The sequence below is a fragment of the Oncorhynchus tshawytscha genome, linkage group LG27 (genome assembly GCF_018296145.1).
Source record: "Oncorhynchus tshawytscha isolate Ot180627B linkage group LG27, Otsh_v2.0, whole genome shotgun sequence".
NCBI classification, from domain to species: domain Eukaryota; kingdom Metazoa; phylum Chordata; class Actinopteri; order Salmoniformes; family Salmonidae; genus Oncorhynchus; species Oncorhynchus tshawytscha.
The window spans coordinates 17,461,240-17,478,408 of record NC_056455.1 but is presented as its reverse complement, the minus strand read 5'-3'; the positions used below and the strand labels follow the sequence as shown (position 1 = coordinate 17,478,408).

General features: G+C 40.5%; 1 protein-coding gene across 1 annotated transcript; it reads left to right on the top strand.

Moving 5' to 3' along the window:
• The first annotated feature begins 935 nt into the window (after positions 1–935).
• Positions 936–16,168, top strand: LOC112234118 (hepatic leukemia factor-like). The gene is made up of 4 exons (XM_024402118.2): positions 936–1,290; positions 4,288–4,644; positions 12,138–12,355; positions 12,854–16,168. Exons 1-4 carry the CDS (start codon positions 1,179–1,181, stop codon positions 13,067–13,069), a joined length of 903 nt encoding a protein of 300 aa, XP_024257886.1. The 5' UTR covers positions 936–1,178; the 3' UTR covers positions 13,070–16,168.
• The last annotated feature ends 1,001 nt before the right edge of the window (positions 16,169–17,169 follow it).

Sequence of the window (17,169 nt, the reverse complement as noted above, 5' to 3'; positions counted from 1 at the left end):
TGAATATCTGAGCTGACAAGGTGAAAAATCTGTCTCTGTGCTCTTGAGCAAGGCACTTACCCTAATTTACTCCAGGGGTGCCACCCTAATTTACTCCAGGGGTGCCATACTACTATGGGTGACCCTGTAAAACAACTCATTTCATTTCAACTATGCGGTGTGTGTGTGACAAATTATTAGAGTTGAATAGTTACCAGTTTGGTGGAAACGAGCTTTAAATGATCTATTGAATGTACAGGAGCGAGAGAGCTATGATGGGGGCTTGATCCATATCCTATTACAGAGCTGAGCACCTAATAACACAGGCCTCTGTGTATATGTCCAACAAAGCTCACTACACCACATTGCAGTAGGCCTAAATTACAATATTCCCCCTCTTTAAAGAAGGGTTGTATGTCCTCACACTCAAAGCTTCACATGCTTACAAGGCCCTGGGAGACCACCACAATGAGCCCACTGCTGCCACCAGTGTTTCATTTATTTTATTTCAACTTTATTTAACCAGGTAGGCCAGTTGAGAACAAATTCTCATTTACAACTGCGACCTGGCCAAGATAAAGCAAAGCAGTGCGACACATACAACAACACAGTGTTACACATGGAATGAACAAACATACAGTCAATAACACAATAGTGTAGCCTAACCGGGAGAGAGAGAACTGTATGGGGGGCTCAATCTATGGATCTTGCACTACATACCAAGGCTAATGGATGTGGGTAGTACAACGATTTTGTACGCCATGTCGGAGTAATCAGTCAATTAACATGATTGACATATATATTTTCAAGGAGAAAAGGGCTGAGAAAAAAATTATAGGGAAAAAACGTGAAACAAATAAGTTCCCAATTCAGCAGCGGTCAGTCCCTCCTTCCCTCCATCTCATTCGCAGAGTCGGTATTCAAGTATTTGCCAAAGGTTTGACGTCATGTACATAGGTGTCCACAAATGGATTGTGAACCATCTTGAGCTTCACATCCAGTTAGTTCTCTGCCTTCTCGAACTAGCGTCGTTCGACGAAAACCGTAATTGTTATTTTCTGCGCGGATATCAATTTCTCGGTCTGAACTACAGGTTGGGTCAAGCATTTGACGTTTGGTGTTTGTTTAACATATTTTCAAACGTGGGTCTTCTTTTGGAATATCAGCAATTGTACGCTATACTATCGTCCTCCAGACCAATGGAGAAAATGGCCAGACCTGTTCCTTTAAACTCATCTTTCCAAACTCCAACTAATGGCGTACTGAAATCCCTGTTGGAGAATCCAATGAAGCTGCCATTTCATCATGAAGGTAAACAACGCAGACATCAAATAATTTGTTACGTGGTAGTTTACATTCATTTTTGAGACGATTGTTTTGTCGTTCTCGCTTTCAAGCATGATCTGTCAATGTTGCAGCGCGTGAGCAAGCAAGATACAATGCAGAAAAAAAACAACGTCTCGGATGGCTACAATATTTCAGTAGCCCGGTGTTTCTTACCTTTGTTTACTAAGAATTGGCGTTGATTCAAGTGTAAATTAAAGGGACAATCACTGTTGCTACATCCATTTTTGGACTTATAAATTCATTGATTCTTGAAGAGTAGAACTTATAAATAAAATGCCTCATGAGCTTAGTTCAACTGTCATACCCCATCAGAACCCCAAATATAAGATTGTTTTACTCCAATGTTTGTAAACAAACACTATATAGCCCTAACATGGTTAAAACTATAATTTTGATATCATGGATGGTAATCAATCCTTGTATCCATAACTCAAACTCTTAATGTCTATGCATTTCGGTGGTTACATTTCTCTAGCCCCATCCCTCAGCTTTTTACCGAACCAGTGTCGGGGATCCGCTTTGTTATTGTTTATGCTGCTGATTTCCGCATTAAGTGTAATGTATTAGTACTACTACATCTAGCCAGATCGGGAAGGAGTACAGTATGATCCATGATGGTTGCAATTTGTCATTAAATGTAAAAAATACATTCCTGGTATGACAGCTCCGGCCTGATAAGGATACAGTGTAGCAACTATCCCTTTAATTCATGTGATTTACGACAGAAAACGTCCCACTGCAAGTTTTGGCATACAGTACTTATTATTATTTGGAGTGCTATTTTTTTCGTACACCGTTTAAGATATAAACGTCATTCAAACGTTTAAAAAGTGCAGAGTGATCAGGATCAGTGTGCTTGAATACAACTTTTGGATGCACTTTATAAACTATAAAGCTTTTTGCCCTTCGTTTTGTCCTCCATCCACTCTAAAGGGATTTCAACATTCTAAAGGTCCCATTACATCCAACATTCTATGCACTGTGAACAATAACTTGTGACAACAATCAGCTACATGGACACTTTGCCAACAAGTTAGACAAAAAGTTAGGGTGTATGGAATCTTCCTCTACTTCTACTATTGAAATCTGAAATTGTAACAAAAATGTATTGTTGCGATAAAACGGTACAGCTGTTTTAGTAACCGCATCAACTGCATTTTCTGAAAAAAAATGTTTTTGCCGAACTCCCCAGCACTTTAGACAAAAAAACTTCGAGGGTAGTAGATCTTGGTCTATTCTTTGCTATTCAAATGCGTGTTTCACGATACACCGAAACTTCAGTACTTTTTCTATACTAGAACCTGAAAAACGGTTGGTTACCAGCATTTTTGTTATATTTGGTACTTCTGTCATGTCTCATGTCGTCTACGGATTGAGGTAGGACCATGTCCGTCTATCAGTGTAGCCGATGTCCCCTTATAGCGCGAGAGCACCGTACCTGCTCCACTTACTCATTGCTAGCCCAAGCCTGTCAGGAGGAACAACTGGGAGTCAGAGCTGCATCACCACTTATGCTGCACATAAGTTAACACACTTGAATAATGAAAAACCGCATGTGGAAATGTTGAAACTGTTAATAAACGTTTTCAAAAGTGTGTGCATGTGTGAATGACGTCATGGGTCTTAAAGAGAACGTGCATACTTTAAAATAAGTCCCAAATGGAAGGAAAACAGATTGGTTTTCATCTGTATTCCAATGAAATCAGCCAAGACAAGGTCAATAACTAAATGCATGGACACACTCCTATTGAATATGCATTCACTTGTATTGTAAATAGACCTAGGCTACATCTTGATTTACCCAGTTTATCAATAGACTAGAGATTTACCATTCAAATAAACGATGACCATAATTTTATGAAGTTTGATTGGTAAAAAAAAAGTGATATTTATTTTTTAATTAATTAATGCATACATTAAAACATTTTACAAATGTAATGATAATGGACTCAAAAGATCCATCTGGATCAATTACCATTCTGTGACTTTGGCTAATACCCTTTATTTTTTTTTCAATTGGTATCATTTTTGGTATCGTGATACTAAACCTGGTATCGAAGTCAACTCTGGTGTCGTGACAACACATTCAAATCTGTAATCAGAACAGAATTCTTCTGATCAAAAGTGACAGCTGTTTTAGTAATGGTTATCCACTGCATTCATTGAGCCAACTTCCCACTGTTGAATTAACTGTCATATAAGTTTCAGAAATATACCATTTATAGCACTGGGTGAGCACATTTCTACCATGAGACAATGAGTAAACATTTAGACTTTTGACACATCAGCTATTTGGACCACTTTCCCAACAACTTAGGCAAAAACTTAGAGGATATGGCATCTTGGTCTACTTCTCTGCTATTTAAATCAGAACAGAAATATCTTCTACCAATCAAACAATCACTGTTTTATCAACTACATTCTATCTAACATTTTTAAAGAACTGACATTTTGACAACTTTCCCAAAACTTAGACAAAAAATCTTGACACTACTACAAAAATACATTTAAAGGGCAAAAGCAAGTCCAACAGTAGTACATTGTGGGAAGTTAGTAATCTACTGTAAATACAATATAGTTAGTGTTCCAAAGACTAGCCAGTCTAGAAACCATTTAGTACTTATTTGTCAACAACTTGATAGGGAATATATAGATAATGATTTGAAAAACTCTTTAAAACTTCTGGAAATAGGTTGAAGAGAAATTAAAATATATTTCCTGAGACTGGAGGTTGTCCCCTAGAGGGTTTTTTTTGCTATTGGAGTTGATGGGGTGTTTACTGTAATTTGGTTATTTATCTATTTGCATCAAGTATATAAACATTAAAATACGGCTCAAGTAGACATTTATTTACACAAAAAAAACCGTTGCCTTTTATTGGCTTAGCCGTTTTGACATTATAAAGGCATTGTTTGGCTGTTTTGGTCTAACAGTGATATGACTCTCTCCAAATATTTTCAGGTTTTGGAAAAGAGAAGAATGAGAAAGAGAAAAAGTTGGATGAGGAAGGCGGTGCCAATACTCCACAGTCGGCCTTCCTAGGGCCAACTCTGTGGGACAAGACCTTGCCATATGATGGGGACAACTTTCAGCTAGAGTACATGGACCTGGAAGAGTTTCTGTCAGAGAATGGCATCCCCGCAAACCCAGCTCAGAATAACCAAAATCAGCCACAGCAGTCCCGGCAGCCCACTATCCAGCAGGTTTCCCCAGCACCCCCCATACCTTCTGTGGTCGACCTCAGCAGCCACGCCACTACCTCCGTTCATACAGCCATGGTCACCCAGAATTGTCTCCAGAGCCCCCCAGCCAGAGCAGGTAAAAAACCATATCACTCACAACACAGCACAGGAACACTCTCAAACGAGGGCTAACATCTGCAAGGTCAACCAAACGCACACGCGCACACACACAACCCTCCTACAGCTCTCAAATTAGGGCAAATCTCTATGGTCAAAGCCTTAGTTGTTGCACTTTGTAATAATATGCCCCTGGCGCTGTTTATCCACCTGGTGTACTCAGCATGCATATCATGACCAGGTTGTCTTCTCAACACTGAACTTTCTCCTTTACTGTATACCCCATTCCACTCTGATCAAAAGCACATATAGAGGTTTCTCTGTATTTAGGCTAATTCAGGGGCTTTGAGTATGCTAGGACATTTCTTCTACAATTCTGGCCCTGGACTTTGGAGCTTGAGTGGCATTGTGCCAAGTACTAGAAAGTTAAACTGGAGGGACAGTAGTTGTACAACTTGGGTGGGTTGTAGTTTTGATCCCTCAATTGTATTGTTTTTGTCAACAAACATTCACAGTTTTACTACATACCTGATGAAATTCCAATATTGATTTAGATTTGGCTCATTTTGTTGCTTGGCACGCGATGCTCCATTTGGCCTTGTTTGCCTTGTTTGCCTAAGGTGAATCCTGACTTATCTGTTGCTGCCTACTGAAGTGACAACCAGAAACAAGTAAAACGTTCCTCCTTAATGAAACACACATTCCTGGTACCCAGTCATTTAGAGGTGTGAGGATAAACATACCTTTATTTACAGGCATCACCAAGGCAAACATCTTCCCTAAGGCTAGTTGTCATGGTTTCAGCCTCTTGAAAGTGGGGGAGTGAATAAAGATGGTCAGTCTAATTGGTGTGTTTGTTGGAGCAGGCAGATGTAATCTGGTTTGTGCTAGCCAATTCTTTGTTGCTAAAAAATTGACATCCTATCTGAATCTTCTAGTCGAGGGGAAAACAGTGATTCTATTGCCTGTAATTGTTTTAGTTTGAAACTAGTTAATTAATGATGAGGATGGTAGTTGTCTTTATGACCCTATTTTATTTAACACCTTATTTACATATACTTATCACATCAGTTATAAGTATGTTATATGTTTAACGGGAATATTTCTGTGTGCCCATTGGTTTGTGTTATATAGTAACTTTGGTACATATTTTGGTTGGTGTGTGTGATATCTTCTCATTACCATAGTTGGTAGAGCACAGTGTGTCAAAAACAATCCTTATAATCACATCCACACTGTATGGAAACCTGCCTTTTTATAATGTTCCAGTGTATAACAGAAGCTCATGTTTACAATGTCTCTGCTCGGTCGGACCTATATTATTTGTCCCATACTTCTTGAGGTTTTATGGATATGAGTTGACACCATTATCAGTAAACATCCTCAGATTAAATAGAAGTTGAACTCTCACACAAAACACATTCTGCTGCCTTTTTATTCCAATAGACCTATGTATGTCCAAAGGTTTTTCATCTTAGTCATTAATGATCTACCAAGTCCCGACGTGAACAGTGATGGTGATCTAGTGAAACTGGCCTGTGTAGTGGACTTGAATTCATATGAGTTACCACTTACAGTGCCTTGCGAAAGTATTCGGCCCCCTTGAACTTTGCGCCCTATTGCCACATTTCAGGCTTCAAACATAAAGATATAAAACTGTATTTTTTTGTGAAGAATCAACAACAAGTGGGACACAATCATGAAGTGGAACGACATTTATTGGATATTTCAAACTTTTTTAACAAATCAAAAACTGAAAAATTGGGCGTGCAAAATTATTCAGCCCCTTTGCTTTCAGTGCAGCAAACTCTCTCCAGAAGTTCAGTGAGGATCTCTGAATGATCCAATGTTGACCTAAATGACTAATGATGATAAATACAATCCACCTGTGTGTAATCAAGTCTCCGTATAAATGCACCTGCACTGTGATAGTCTCAGAGGTCCGTTAAAAGCGCAGAGAGCATCATGAAGAACAAGGAACACACCAGGCAGGTCCGAGATACTGTTGTGAAGAAGTTTAAAGCCGGATTTGGATACAAAAAGATTTCCCAAGCTTTAAACATCCCAAGGAGCACTGTGCAAGCGATAATATTGAAATGGAAGGAGTATCAGACCACTGCAAATCTACCAAGACCTGGCCGTCCCTCTAAACTTTCAGCTCATACAAGGAGAAGACTGATCAGAGATGCAGCCAAGAGGCCCATGATCACTCTGGATGAACTGCAGAGATCTACAGCTGAGGTGGGAGACTCTGTCCATAGGACAACAATCAGTCGTATATTGCACAAATCTGGCCTTTATGGAAGAGTGGCAAGAAGAAAGACATTTCTTAAAGATATCCATAAAAAGTGTTGTTTAAAGTTTGCCACAAGCCACCTGGGAGACACACCAATGTGGAATGAGGTGCTCTGGTCAGATGAAACCAAAATGGAACTTTTTGGCATCAATGCAATACGTTATGTTTGGCGTAAAAGCAACACAGCTCATCACACCATCCCCACTGAACACACCATCCCCACTGAACACACCATCCCCACTGTCAAACATGGTGGTGGCAGCATCATGGTTTGGGCCTGCTTTTCTTCAGCAGGGACAGGGAAGATGGTTAAAATTGATGGGATGATGGATGGAGCCAAATACAGGACCATTCTGGAAGAAAACCTGATGGAGTCTGCAAAAGACCTGAGACTGGGACGGAGATTTGTCTTCCAACAAGACAATGATCCAAAACATAAAGCAAAATCTACAATGGAATGGTTCAAAAATAAACATATCCAGGTGTTAGAATGGCCAAGTCAAAGTCCAGACCTGAATCCAATCGAGAATCTGTGGAAAGAACTGAAAACTGCTGTTCCCAAATGCTCTCCATCCAACCTTACTGAGCTCGAGCTGTTTTGCAAGGAGGAATGGGAAAAAATGTCAGTCTCTCGATGTGCAAAACTGATAGAGACATACCCCAAGCGACTTACAGCTGTAATCGCAGCAAAAGGTGGCGCTACAAAGTATTAACTTAAGGGGGCTGAATAATTTTGCACGCCCAATTTTTCAGTTTTTGATTTGTTAAAAAAGTTTGAAATATCCAATAAATGTCGTTCCACTTCATGATTGTGTCCCACTTGTTGTTGATTCTTCACAAAAATACAGTTTTATATCTTTATGTTTGAAGCCTGAAATGTGTCAAAAGGTCGCAAAGTTCAAGGGGGCCGAATACTTTCGCAAGGCACTGTAAATGGTAGTGCTGGGAATTACCAGGGCTCCTCACGATACGATATTATCGTGATACTTAGGTGCCAATACGATATTTATTGCGATTCTATATGTATTCTGATTTGATACGGTGATTTCTGTGATTCGATGTTCATGACATATTGCTCACTATGTCTGCTACAGGGGGACACGAGAGACCCATGATAAAAATTAGTTTTGATCCGTCATGGAAACAAATGTGCTGAAAACATGTTGGCTCACAATTTAATAGAAGATTGAGGCCAAAGCTATAGAAGGAGAAATACCAACGTTTTGGCACAGGTACAGCTGACTAGCGCCAGCTAACGTCAACTACCTAGCAGAAAATATACAAATGGTTTGTTGTTGAGAATTGATACTTGGAGTCATAAAATGTATATATTGTCATAAATAGTATTAATATTACGATACTCTACTGTATCAATTCCCCCCCACTATTACTCTGATCCACCCAGCATGCTTTTACTGTGATTTGCAATCACATTTGAAGGAATTGCAAATGCCATAAATTCCCATCCATTCCAAAAATAACCTCACAATTGCCATGGACAAAAAACAAAACATTCACAACTTCTTCTGATGTATGACATTCTGTTTGACACATTTTAAGATGATTTAGCTTGTCCCTTGAAAGTAGTCGCAGACAGAAGTGTAATAGTTTGTTTCTAATGATGACATTGTTACTCATGCCAAACACAGCCATATGTATGTCCTTCGTCAGTGTATGTACAGTGACCACAATGTTCCTCTCAGTATTTATTTCCCCACTGTCATGGCATGAGCATCTCCCTCTCCTCCTTCCTTTTAATTGTCCCTCACCAGACAGATCCCAGTCAGAGCCATAGCAGAGGCACAGGCTGAACCCTGATGAGATCACATGGTCAAGGCTATACTGCTATCACATACACCTCCAGCCTAGCCCGCCCCACCAACCTCATAATTCCATATTGCATGCAAGCACAATGCAGCCTGAGATAGCTTTGTTATCACAGCAGATATCCAGTGGAGTTAGCGATGGGCGGGTCCCACTGCTGGTTCAATAAGGGGCCCACAGTGTATTATTGGCAGGGGCCAAAGGGGAAGTGGAATGTAGATGAGGTCAAAGGTCAGGTCTAAACTTGTGTGCCATGGAAGTGACTGTCTGATAAGGTGTGTGGTACCTATGGAAATCCTCTCCCTATAGTAAACAGATAAAGGGGAGGTGTGGTTAGTTCTGTTGACTCCGTGTTGTGTAGCATCACATTCATATACAGTAAACACTTAACACAATAATATGAATCCCCTACTAGCTCACACTTCATTTTGAAGATTGGTTGGAAAGGGCACAGACTCGATGTTGTCATTCCTTAGGGGTCAAGATTAACATGTTAATGAAAATCAAACCAGTTTTAGGAGGGTTTGAGTTTCTCTCCTGACTGTCCAGCAGTCAGAGGAAGAACATGCAGGTGAGAGTCAGGTCAGAGTCATCTTAGCCCTCCGTCCCATCTGCACTGGTTCTACTACCCACCCACACAATGCAAATCTGAGCATTTACCTACAGGAGAAGGAACCAGACGCAGAGCTCGTACCTTCTATCTATGTTTTGTGGACGTTTGACACATGTTGTCAGACGGGTGTGTGTTGTCTCTTCCTATTGGAGGTTCATAGAGGAGAGGTCACAGCCAAATACTATAGGGCACTATCAGCCAGGCTTTTCACCAGGCCACTCTTAGCCAGTAAAGCATGTTACTGTATTTTTACTCCAGTAATCTAGTCAGAATTAATGGTTAAAGTGATAAGATGTTTGGGCCACAGTGCTTGTTATTTATACAGGTTATATACTTTTGACAGATTGTTTTGGACAGCGACTGATTTAGCCCTTGTAAGTAGCTTGGCACTAAGCTGACAGTGTTAAGTCAGTGGCCTGTCTTTGTTGGGGACTAACATGCAGCCAACGTGTTTGTTGACAATTCACTAAAATGAGGCATTGATTTTGGACCCCTGCTGAAGTACCACTTTGGATGGCCAGCCATTTTAGCTTAATGTGTCGGTGACTACTGATGCAGTGATTCACTGGTAACGCTAGAGTGTAGTTGTCACGCTTGCGTGTATACATTTTAGTAATTTAGCAGACGCTCATATCCAGAGCGACTTATAGTAGTGAGTGCATACATATTCATCCATATTTTTTTTTCTCTAAATTCATACATATTTGTTTTCTCTTCTGAAAGGGTTGGAGTAGCTGTCTTACTTCCTTCTGCATAACGCACAAGCAGGTCAGACCTGAATGTTGGCCTCGGCTTAAATCTCAACCAGGACTGGCTGGAGCTAGAAATGCTGCTGTGACCAAAGGTCAGAAGGCTTAAGGCCGTAGCCAGCTTAAAGCACAGAGAAGCTGGGTCATGACATAGGAAGTGACCTAAAATGTCAGCCTTTGAATTCTGTTTGAGTGAAGTGTTTTCACCGTCAGCAGGAAGAATTTGTATTTCTTTCATTCCTCATTACGTTTTCAAACCAACTACAAAAGACTACAGTCCTTTGATTGTGAATCGTTGTAATTGTCAAGCTGTTTAAGTGGATGAATCTCAAGTAAATACACTGACATTGGGCTCTATTAGCTTACTGTCATAAGATGCTCACCGCCAGCCACCAATCAAATTACAGATGATTTGATGAAGCCATCCAATTAAGTTCTTCAGTTCTGCTTGCTAATCCACTGAATGATGAAGGGTAGAATGTGAAACCGTGTCAACTGCTGACCTGCGGCTCTGTGCAATAGAAATCTATTAGGTGTTACATAACATCCACAGAGAGATTGCAGAGGCACATGTTGAGGCTGGCTGAGGAGGAGGTTGCCTTCAGTCAATTTACAGACAAAATGTTGTCTGCCTGAGCTCAGCTGACTAGAGGCACTGATAACAGGGCCCCAGAAAAGCTTAAATAACATATCTTCTGTGTTTGTGAGAGTGTCTGTGTGTCGGTAAATCTGTGTGTTTGTGTTCTCTGTGCTCCACCTGTTGGTTAAAAGGTGCAACCACAGTTATTTTGCTTCCCTGTGGGCAAGGCCAGTTGTAGAATTATTTAGCTGAAATAATCATTGACTTGATGAGCATGTATAGAATAAGGTGGACATAAGAATATAGTCCGTCTTCACTTGCAAGGCTGGTATTGATTCTAGAGCAGGGGTTGTCAAACAAATCTTTCCCCGGGGGGCGCATACGGTCGTCAACGAGGTCCCGGGGGCCACAAAAAATTGTTTACATTTCCTTGCTGTCAAAATTTGCAATAAATAGTCTTGTAGTTTTCTGAATTTCCAATGCTCCCTGACTGTCTAGCTTTCATTTTGGTGATTATTAGCGAGCTGGACACAGTCAAGAAACTATATGAATGTAGGTCCATTATCATTTCTACACATTTTCAATTTGATTTTAGACATTTTAAAGTGTATGTATGTATACGTGTATGCGTGTTTGCGTGTATGCATGCGAGCGACACACCTACTCCTTACAGGGATTGTCTTTATTTTCTACATTGTAGAACAATAGTGAAGACATAAACTATGAAATAACAAATGGAATCATGTAGTAACCAAAATAAACGTGTTAAACAAATCTAAATATATTTGAGATTCTTCGAAGTAGAAGAATTCACTCTGTAGTCCAACTCATCCCAAACCATCTCAATTTGGGTTGAGTTCAGGTGATTTGTGGAGGCCAGGTCATCTGACACAGCACTCCATCACTCTCCTTCTTGGTCAAATAGCCCTTACACAGCCTGGAGGTGTCATTGTCCTGTTGAAAAACAAATGAGAGATTTTTAAACTCAAACCACCTGTAGGCCGCATTGAACCGGGCTGTATGTTTAACACCCCTGTTCTAGAGGATCAGCTTTGTAAAGCACAACCATGTTAAAGAAGAGAATGGCAGAATACTATGATATAAATAGGCACATGTGTGTTAGGGGAAACTAAGTGCCCTCCTAGGGACTTTTTAAAGGGGGCTTTCTAGAGAACTCAAAAGTACCCCTGATATGGGGTAGTAGTATGGGGTACTAATGACTGCCACATTTTTCATATCTTTTTATATTACATTTAATGGCAGATTCTAGAACCTTCATTTTAAGGAAACTAGTTGAGGTCTAATAAGGCCTAATTTCTAACCATTACTTTCTCAAGGACCATTGCACCTCAAAGCCTGCTCTTTCAGAGAGTACAGTCTCTTCTAAACAGTGCCCAGATGTAATTCAGCAGACCCTCTAACCTGTTTTCCTGTGTCTTTTCTCCTGCAGTGCTGCCCTCAGCTGCCAGGAACACCCCCAGCCCCATCGATCCAGAGTCTATTCAAGTTCCAGTGGGCTACGAGCCCGACCCTGCAGACCTGGCTCTGTCCAGCGTACCCGGACAGGAGATGTTTGACCCCCGAAAACGCAAGTTCGCCCCAGAGGAGCTCAAACCACAGCCCATGATAAAAAAGGCACGCAAGATCTTCATCCCCGAAGATCTCAAGGTAACCTACCTGGAGCCTACTTATGTGGAAGGTTGAAGGGTTCGCCACTTGTTTGGCCAAAAACGTTAAGCACCATGTTTTCTTATGTTATGTAAGCAGCAAGTGGACTTATTCCACCTAAATAACCAGAAGTATTTTAAACCACAATATAAGGAGGAGCGTTGGCGCAAACCCAAACCGGCAGCTTTTTCAGTATTGATAGGTAGGAGGCGAACTTGACCAGGATTTAGATTGACAGGTTTAGCCGTGGTCATTCACCCTTTACCCAAGTCATACGATGTTGGAAGAGATGTATCACATGTACTATTTTGTTTATTGAGGTAAGATGGCTTCCTGCAGGGTGCAAAGGAGGTTGAATGTGTCAGGCAGTTTTAAACAACATTATGGAAATGTAATAAGGGAAAATGAGATGCGTGATGACATAAATAATAGGTCACATTTGGAATACTGTTTATTACTCAGATGAATCACTTATATTTTTACAATACCACTTTCCAGGATGACAAGTACTGGGCCAGACGCAGAAAGAACAACGTAGCAGCCAAAAGATCACGAGATGCCAGGCGACTGAAGGAGAACCAAATTGCCATCCGGGCTGGCTTCCTAGAGAAGGAGAACGGTGCACTTCGCTCAGAGGTGGCCGACTTGAGGAAGGAACTGGGTCGCACCAAAAACATTGTGGCCAAATACGAGGCTCGGCATGGGCCCCTGTGAACCTCCCCAACGTCCACGTCACACCCTTCCCTCTCACCCCCTCACCCAAGAGTTTGAAGGACAATGTGCCTCCCTTTTGATGGCACTGGCCCCCACACACACCAGCCCCTCACCCCTATACATGATAATCCTATAGGATTCTATCATTTTGAATTCTGTCACTGGCATCCGTTTGTTTGTTCCTTTTGTTTTCTCACTCATCCTTCATGTACAAGTATGTATGTATGTATGTATGTATGTATGTATGTATGTATGTATGTATGTATGTATGTATGTATGTATGTATGTATGTATGTATGTATGTATGTATGTATGTATGTATGTATGTATGTATGTATGTATGTATGTATGTATGTATGTATGTATGTATGTACAGTATGCACACACACTTTCCTCTTTCAAGTACTACAAGGCACTTTGAGTGTTAATGAGCCAACAACTTACTCTCCGGATCCCTACCCTGTCCCCTCCTTCCACTGTTCATTTTGTAAATGATGCCATGGTGTTTGTTTTCCCCCTTTCTCACCCGTTTTACGTGTGATCAGAGCTGTTGTAATGTATCTCCCTCCCCATCCTTATGTTCTTCCAGTGCTGTTTTCAGAGGGATTCTCCTCCTACCTAAGACCCTGTTCCTGTCTGTTGTTATGTCCTGTACCTTCCTGTAGCATCCTTTCTCAAACGGTTTGTACCGTACATTCGTATTGCAACTTGTTTTGTTATTGTACTTCTGTTAATATTATACATTTTCGTGTCCATTTTTGTTCTATTGCGGCGCTCTAACATCAGTTCATCACATCAGGACTATAAGCTACTCTTGTGCTTTTAATATTTTCTTTGTTAGCACTTAACCTCTCTCTCAAACCTCAATATAACTGTACATTTGAAAAGAAAAACCAGCGATTCTTTTCTATCACACATTGAGCAATAATCTTTTACAAATCTATATTAATTCATGCTACCAAGTTTTTCCTCCCACACCGATTCCCCAATCAGAGCACCTCTTGGTCTCCAGTAGAACCCACAACCCTCTTGCCTCGCGTTGCACGGCACGGTCATTTTCTGTTGGGAGTTGCGCTAGCTAGCATGGTGATGGTGGACAGATTTCCCACCCTGTGCTCAGTGGTCTCTCTGCTGCAGCCTGTTCCACAACCACAACTCCACTAACCCTCTCTGCACCAATCTTCTAACACGTGTCACAATCTGCCCTGGTGCAATGTTCCTCAGTCTAATCTGCCTGATATTTATGTATCTTTTCTGTTAAGGACAGATTCATTTTCTGGAATATTGAATTGTTATTATTATGACTTCTATTTGTGTCGTTGATATTGTTATTCTTATTATTATCATCTCATCGTTTTTATTTGAATATTTCAGCATGATTTCTCAGAACATAAACCTCAAGCTAATCGCAAAGTAGTTGAATTATTTCCTTTTTATTTAGCATGATTAACAAGTGGTTCTTTTAATAATCAATAGAGATATCTGTATTTTTGTAGATATGTGTTTGCCTTCTTCTGTAAGATGGCTGTATGAATGTAAAAGATGTTGGGGGAAAAAAGTTGAATGGTGTTGTCCAGTACTGTGGTTATCCCAAACAATTAGTTTACTACAAACCAAAAGATTCAGTACAGAGATGATACATTGGTTATAAGAGATGTTTATATAAAGCTATTCTATATGGGTTTTTTTGTACAGTATTTTTCCTATACATTACTGGCTATGTATTTTAAAGGCACAGAATCCAGAATATTATTATTATATATTAAAGAATACAAATACATTACTCAAAGAACCAATATAGTAGTGTTTTGATATCTTAACCATAATAATGTGGTAGTTTTACAGAGATTCCTCCAAATCCAGCAGCAGTAACGGATACTGTTGGGCATTATTCAAAGACACTCCTGTATCCTGGTTATATACTATAGATTTAGCCGTCAGTAACCTTTAGTTCCTTGTGTCATGGAATCGTAGTGCTTTAAGCTCGAGTCTCCCCAACGTTAACATGAAATAAAGTTGTGAGTATGGAGGACGGAATGTATGGAATGATCTTCAATCGGTTTCTGTAGAGACCCACTATTGCAAAGGAGATGCCAACACTTGCTTGCTATTGATTGTCCCCAATGTCACCACTAGGTGTCTCAATTAGACTCCTGTTATGGGTCCCTTCACTCAGAGATGACCAAAATATGTCACCGGAGTCCTTTGATGGTAAAACTGAAAAGGTTTACCTTTAGTCATATTCTGATATACACTAATATGACTAATATTTGAAGCCATCTCTATGCTCACTAGTTAGAACGATGTTACAATGAAGGGGAGGGCAATTTCAGGTTACTGTAGCTGCTGTTTGTCTGCTTGTTCGACCTTTGCAGTTCTAGTAAGCCCACTGCCTGAGTGATATTACTCTCAATGACACTGCATAGCTTACTGAAATCTCTCTAATTCTGCTATAATACTTTCACAGTTGACCAAATACAGTGTAGTGTTCCTTACCTGTTGCAGATCATGGTCCAGCCAAGGTGAGAGTAGATCTGATGTTTTGGCTGTAGAGAAATGGCTGGAGGTGGTTTTCCTTATTCACATTTCTATATCCCATTTGTACAGATATGGGTTTTGTTAGCTGTGTGTGTCCATGTACTTTAACATGCTATTCTGTACCATGGACGTACCATATGAAAGAATAGGATAAAGCCATTACCAGTCCACACATTGCCCACATACCTCCCTGTAGAGTGACTTCACTACCTCACCCATGAATGGAAAAAAGTTCTGAGTCTATTCCAGTGCCTTGAATACACTGACTGTTCCTCAGTCTCTCAGCGACGTATTGTCATTATCACCACTTGAATAGGTTCAGATCTAATGCAGCAAATATTCTATATATTTACAATTTTCTTTTTACTTATTTAAAACACAATTAACTAATTACCATTGTATTAATGGCAACACCAATGGACTGTTTCACAGAGGGTACATAGATACACAATGAAAGGAGTATTCTGTCTTGTTTGTCATGGAATGAATGCATAACACATCAGGCCTTGGCCTCCCGATCTGTAATTCAGTGTCTAATAAAGTATTTTCTGTTTCTTTTGATGAGTGTCACACTTGTTATTTCTGCTAGTGTCAAACATTTTCAAACTGTTTACTGTATACACTGAGTCTATATAGTACTTAAGCAATAAGGCCTGAGGAGGTGTTGTGTCGTGCTTAACAGCCCGTAGCTGTAGTATATTGGCCATATACCACAAGCCCCAGAGGTGCCTTATTGCTATTATAAACTGGTTACCATTGTAATTAGACCATTTTTAGTCATACCCATGGTATACCATGGCATTCAGCCAATCAGCATTCCGGGATCGAACCACCCGGTTTATATGACAGACTGACCAGGTGAATGCTATGAGCTCTTTTGTCACTTTTTAAAATCCACTTCAATCAGTGTAGATGAAGGGGAGGCGACAGGTTAGAGAAGGATTTTTAAGCCTCGAGACAATAGACATGGATTGTGTATCTGTGCTGTTCAGAGGGTGAATGGGCAAGACAAAAGATTTAAGGTCCTTTGTAGGGGTAGTGGTATTCGGTGGCGGGCGCAACGGTTTTTGGATTTTTCACACTCAACAGTTTGCTGTGTGTTTCAAGAATGGTCCACCTCCCAAAGGACATCCAACCAACTTGACAACTGTGGGAAGCTTTGGTGTCAACATGGGCCAACATCCCTGTGGAATGCATTCGACAACTCGTAGAGTCCATGCCCCAGCAAATTGAGGCTGTTCTGAGGTCAAAAGGGTGCAACTCAATATTAGGAAGTTGTTCCTAATGTTTAGCATACATTTAGGAAAGTAATGTCACATAACTAGTATTTCTAAGGAGTAAAAAACCTTTACAAGTGGCTGGGTAAAGGTCAGTTGTGGTATGTTCAGGACATGGTACTAAATGAATGAAACCGCTAGTATCAACATTTCAGTGGCTTGTGTGTTTTCCTCATCCACCTGCCAGTCTGATTGATCAAAAAGCTCCCAGGCCCAGCAGCTGTCTCAAGCATCAAGGTCAGTGATTGGAAGGTCTCTTGCTGGGACTCTGTCTGGCATACCATT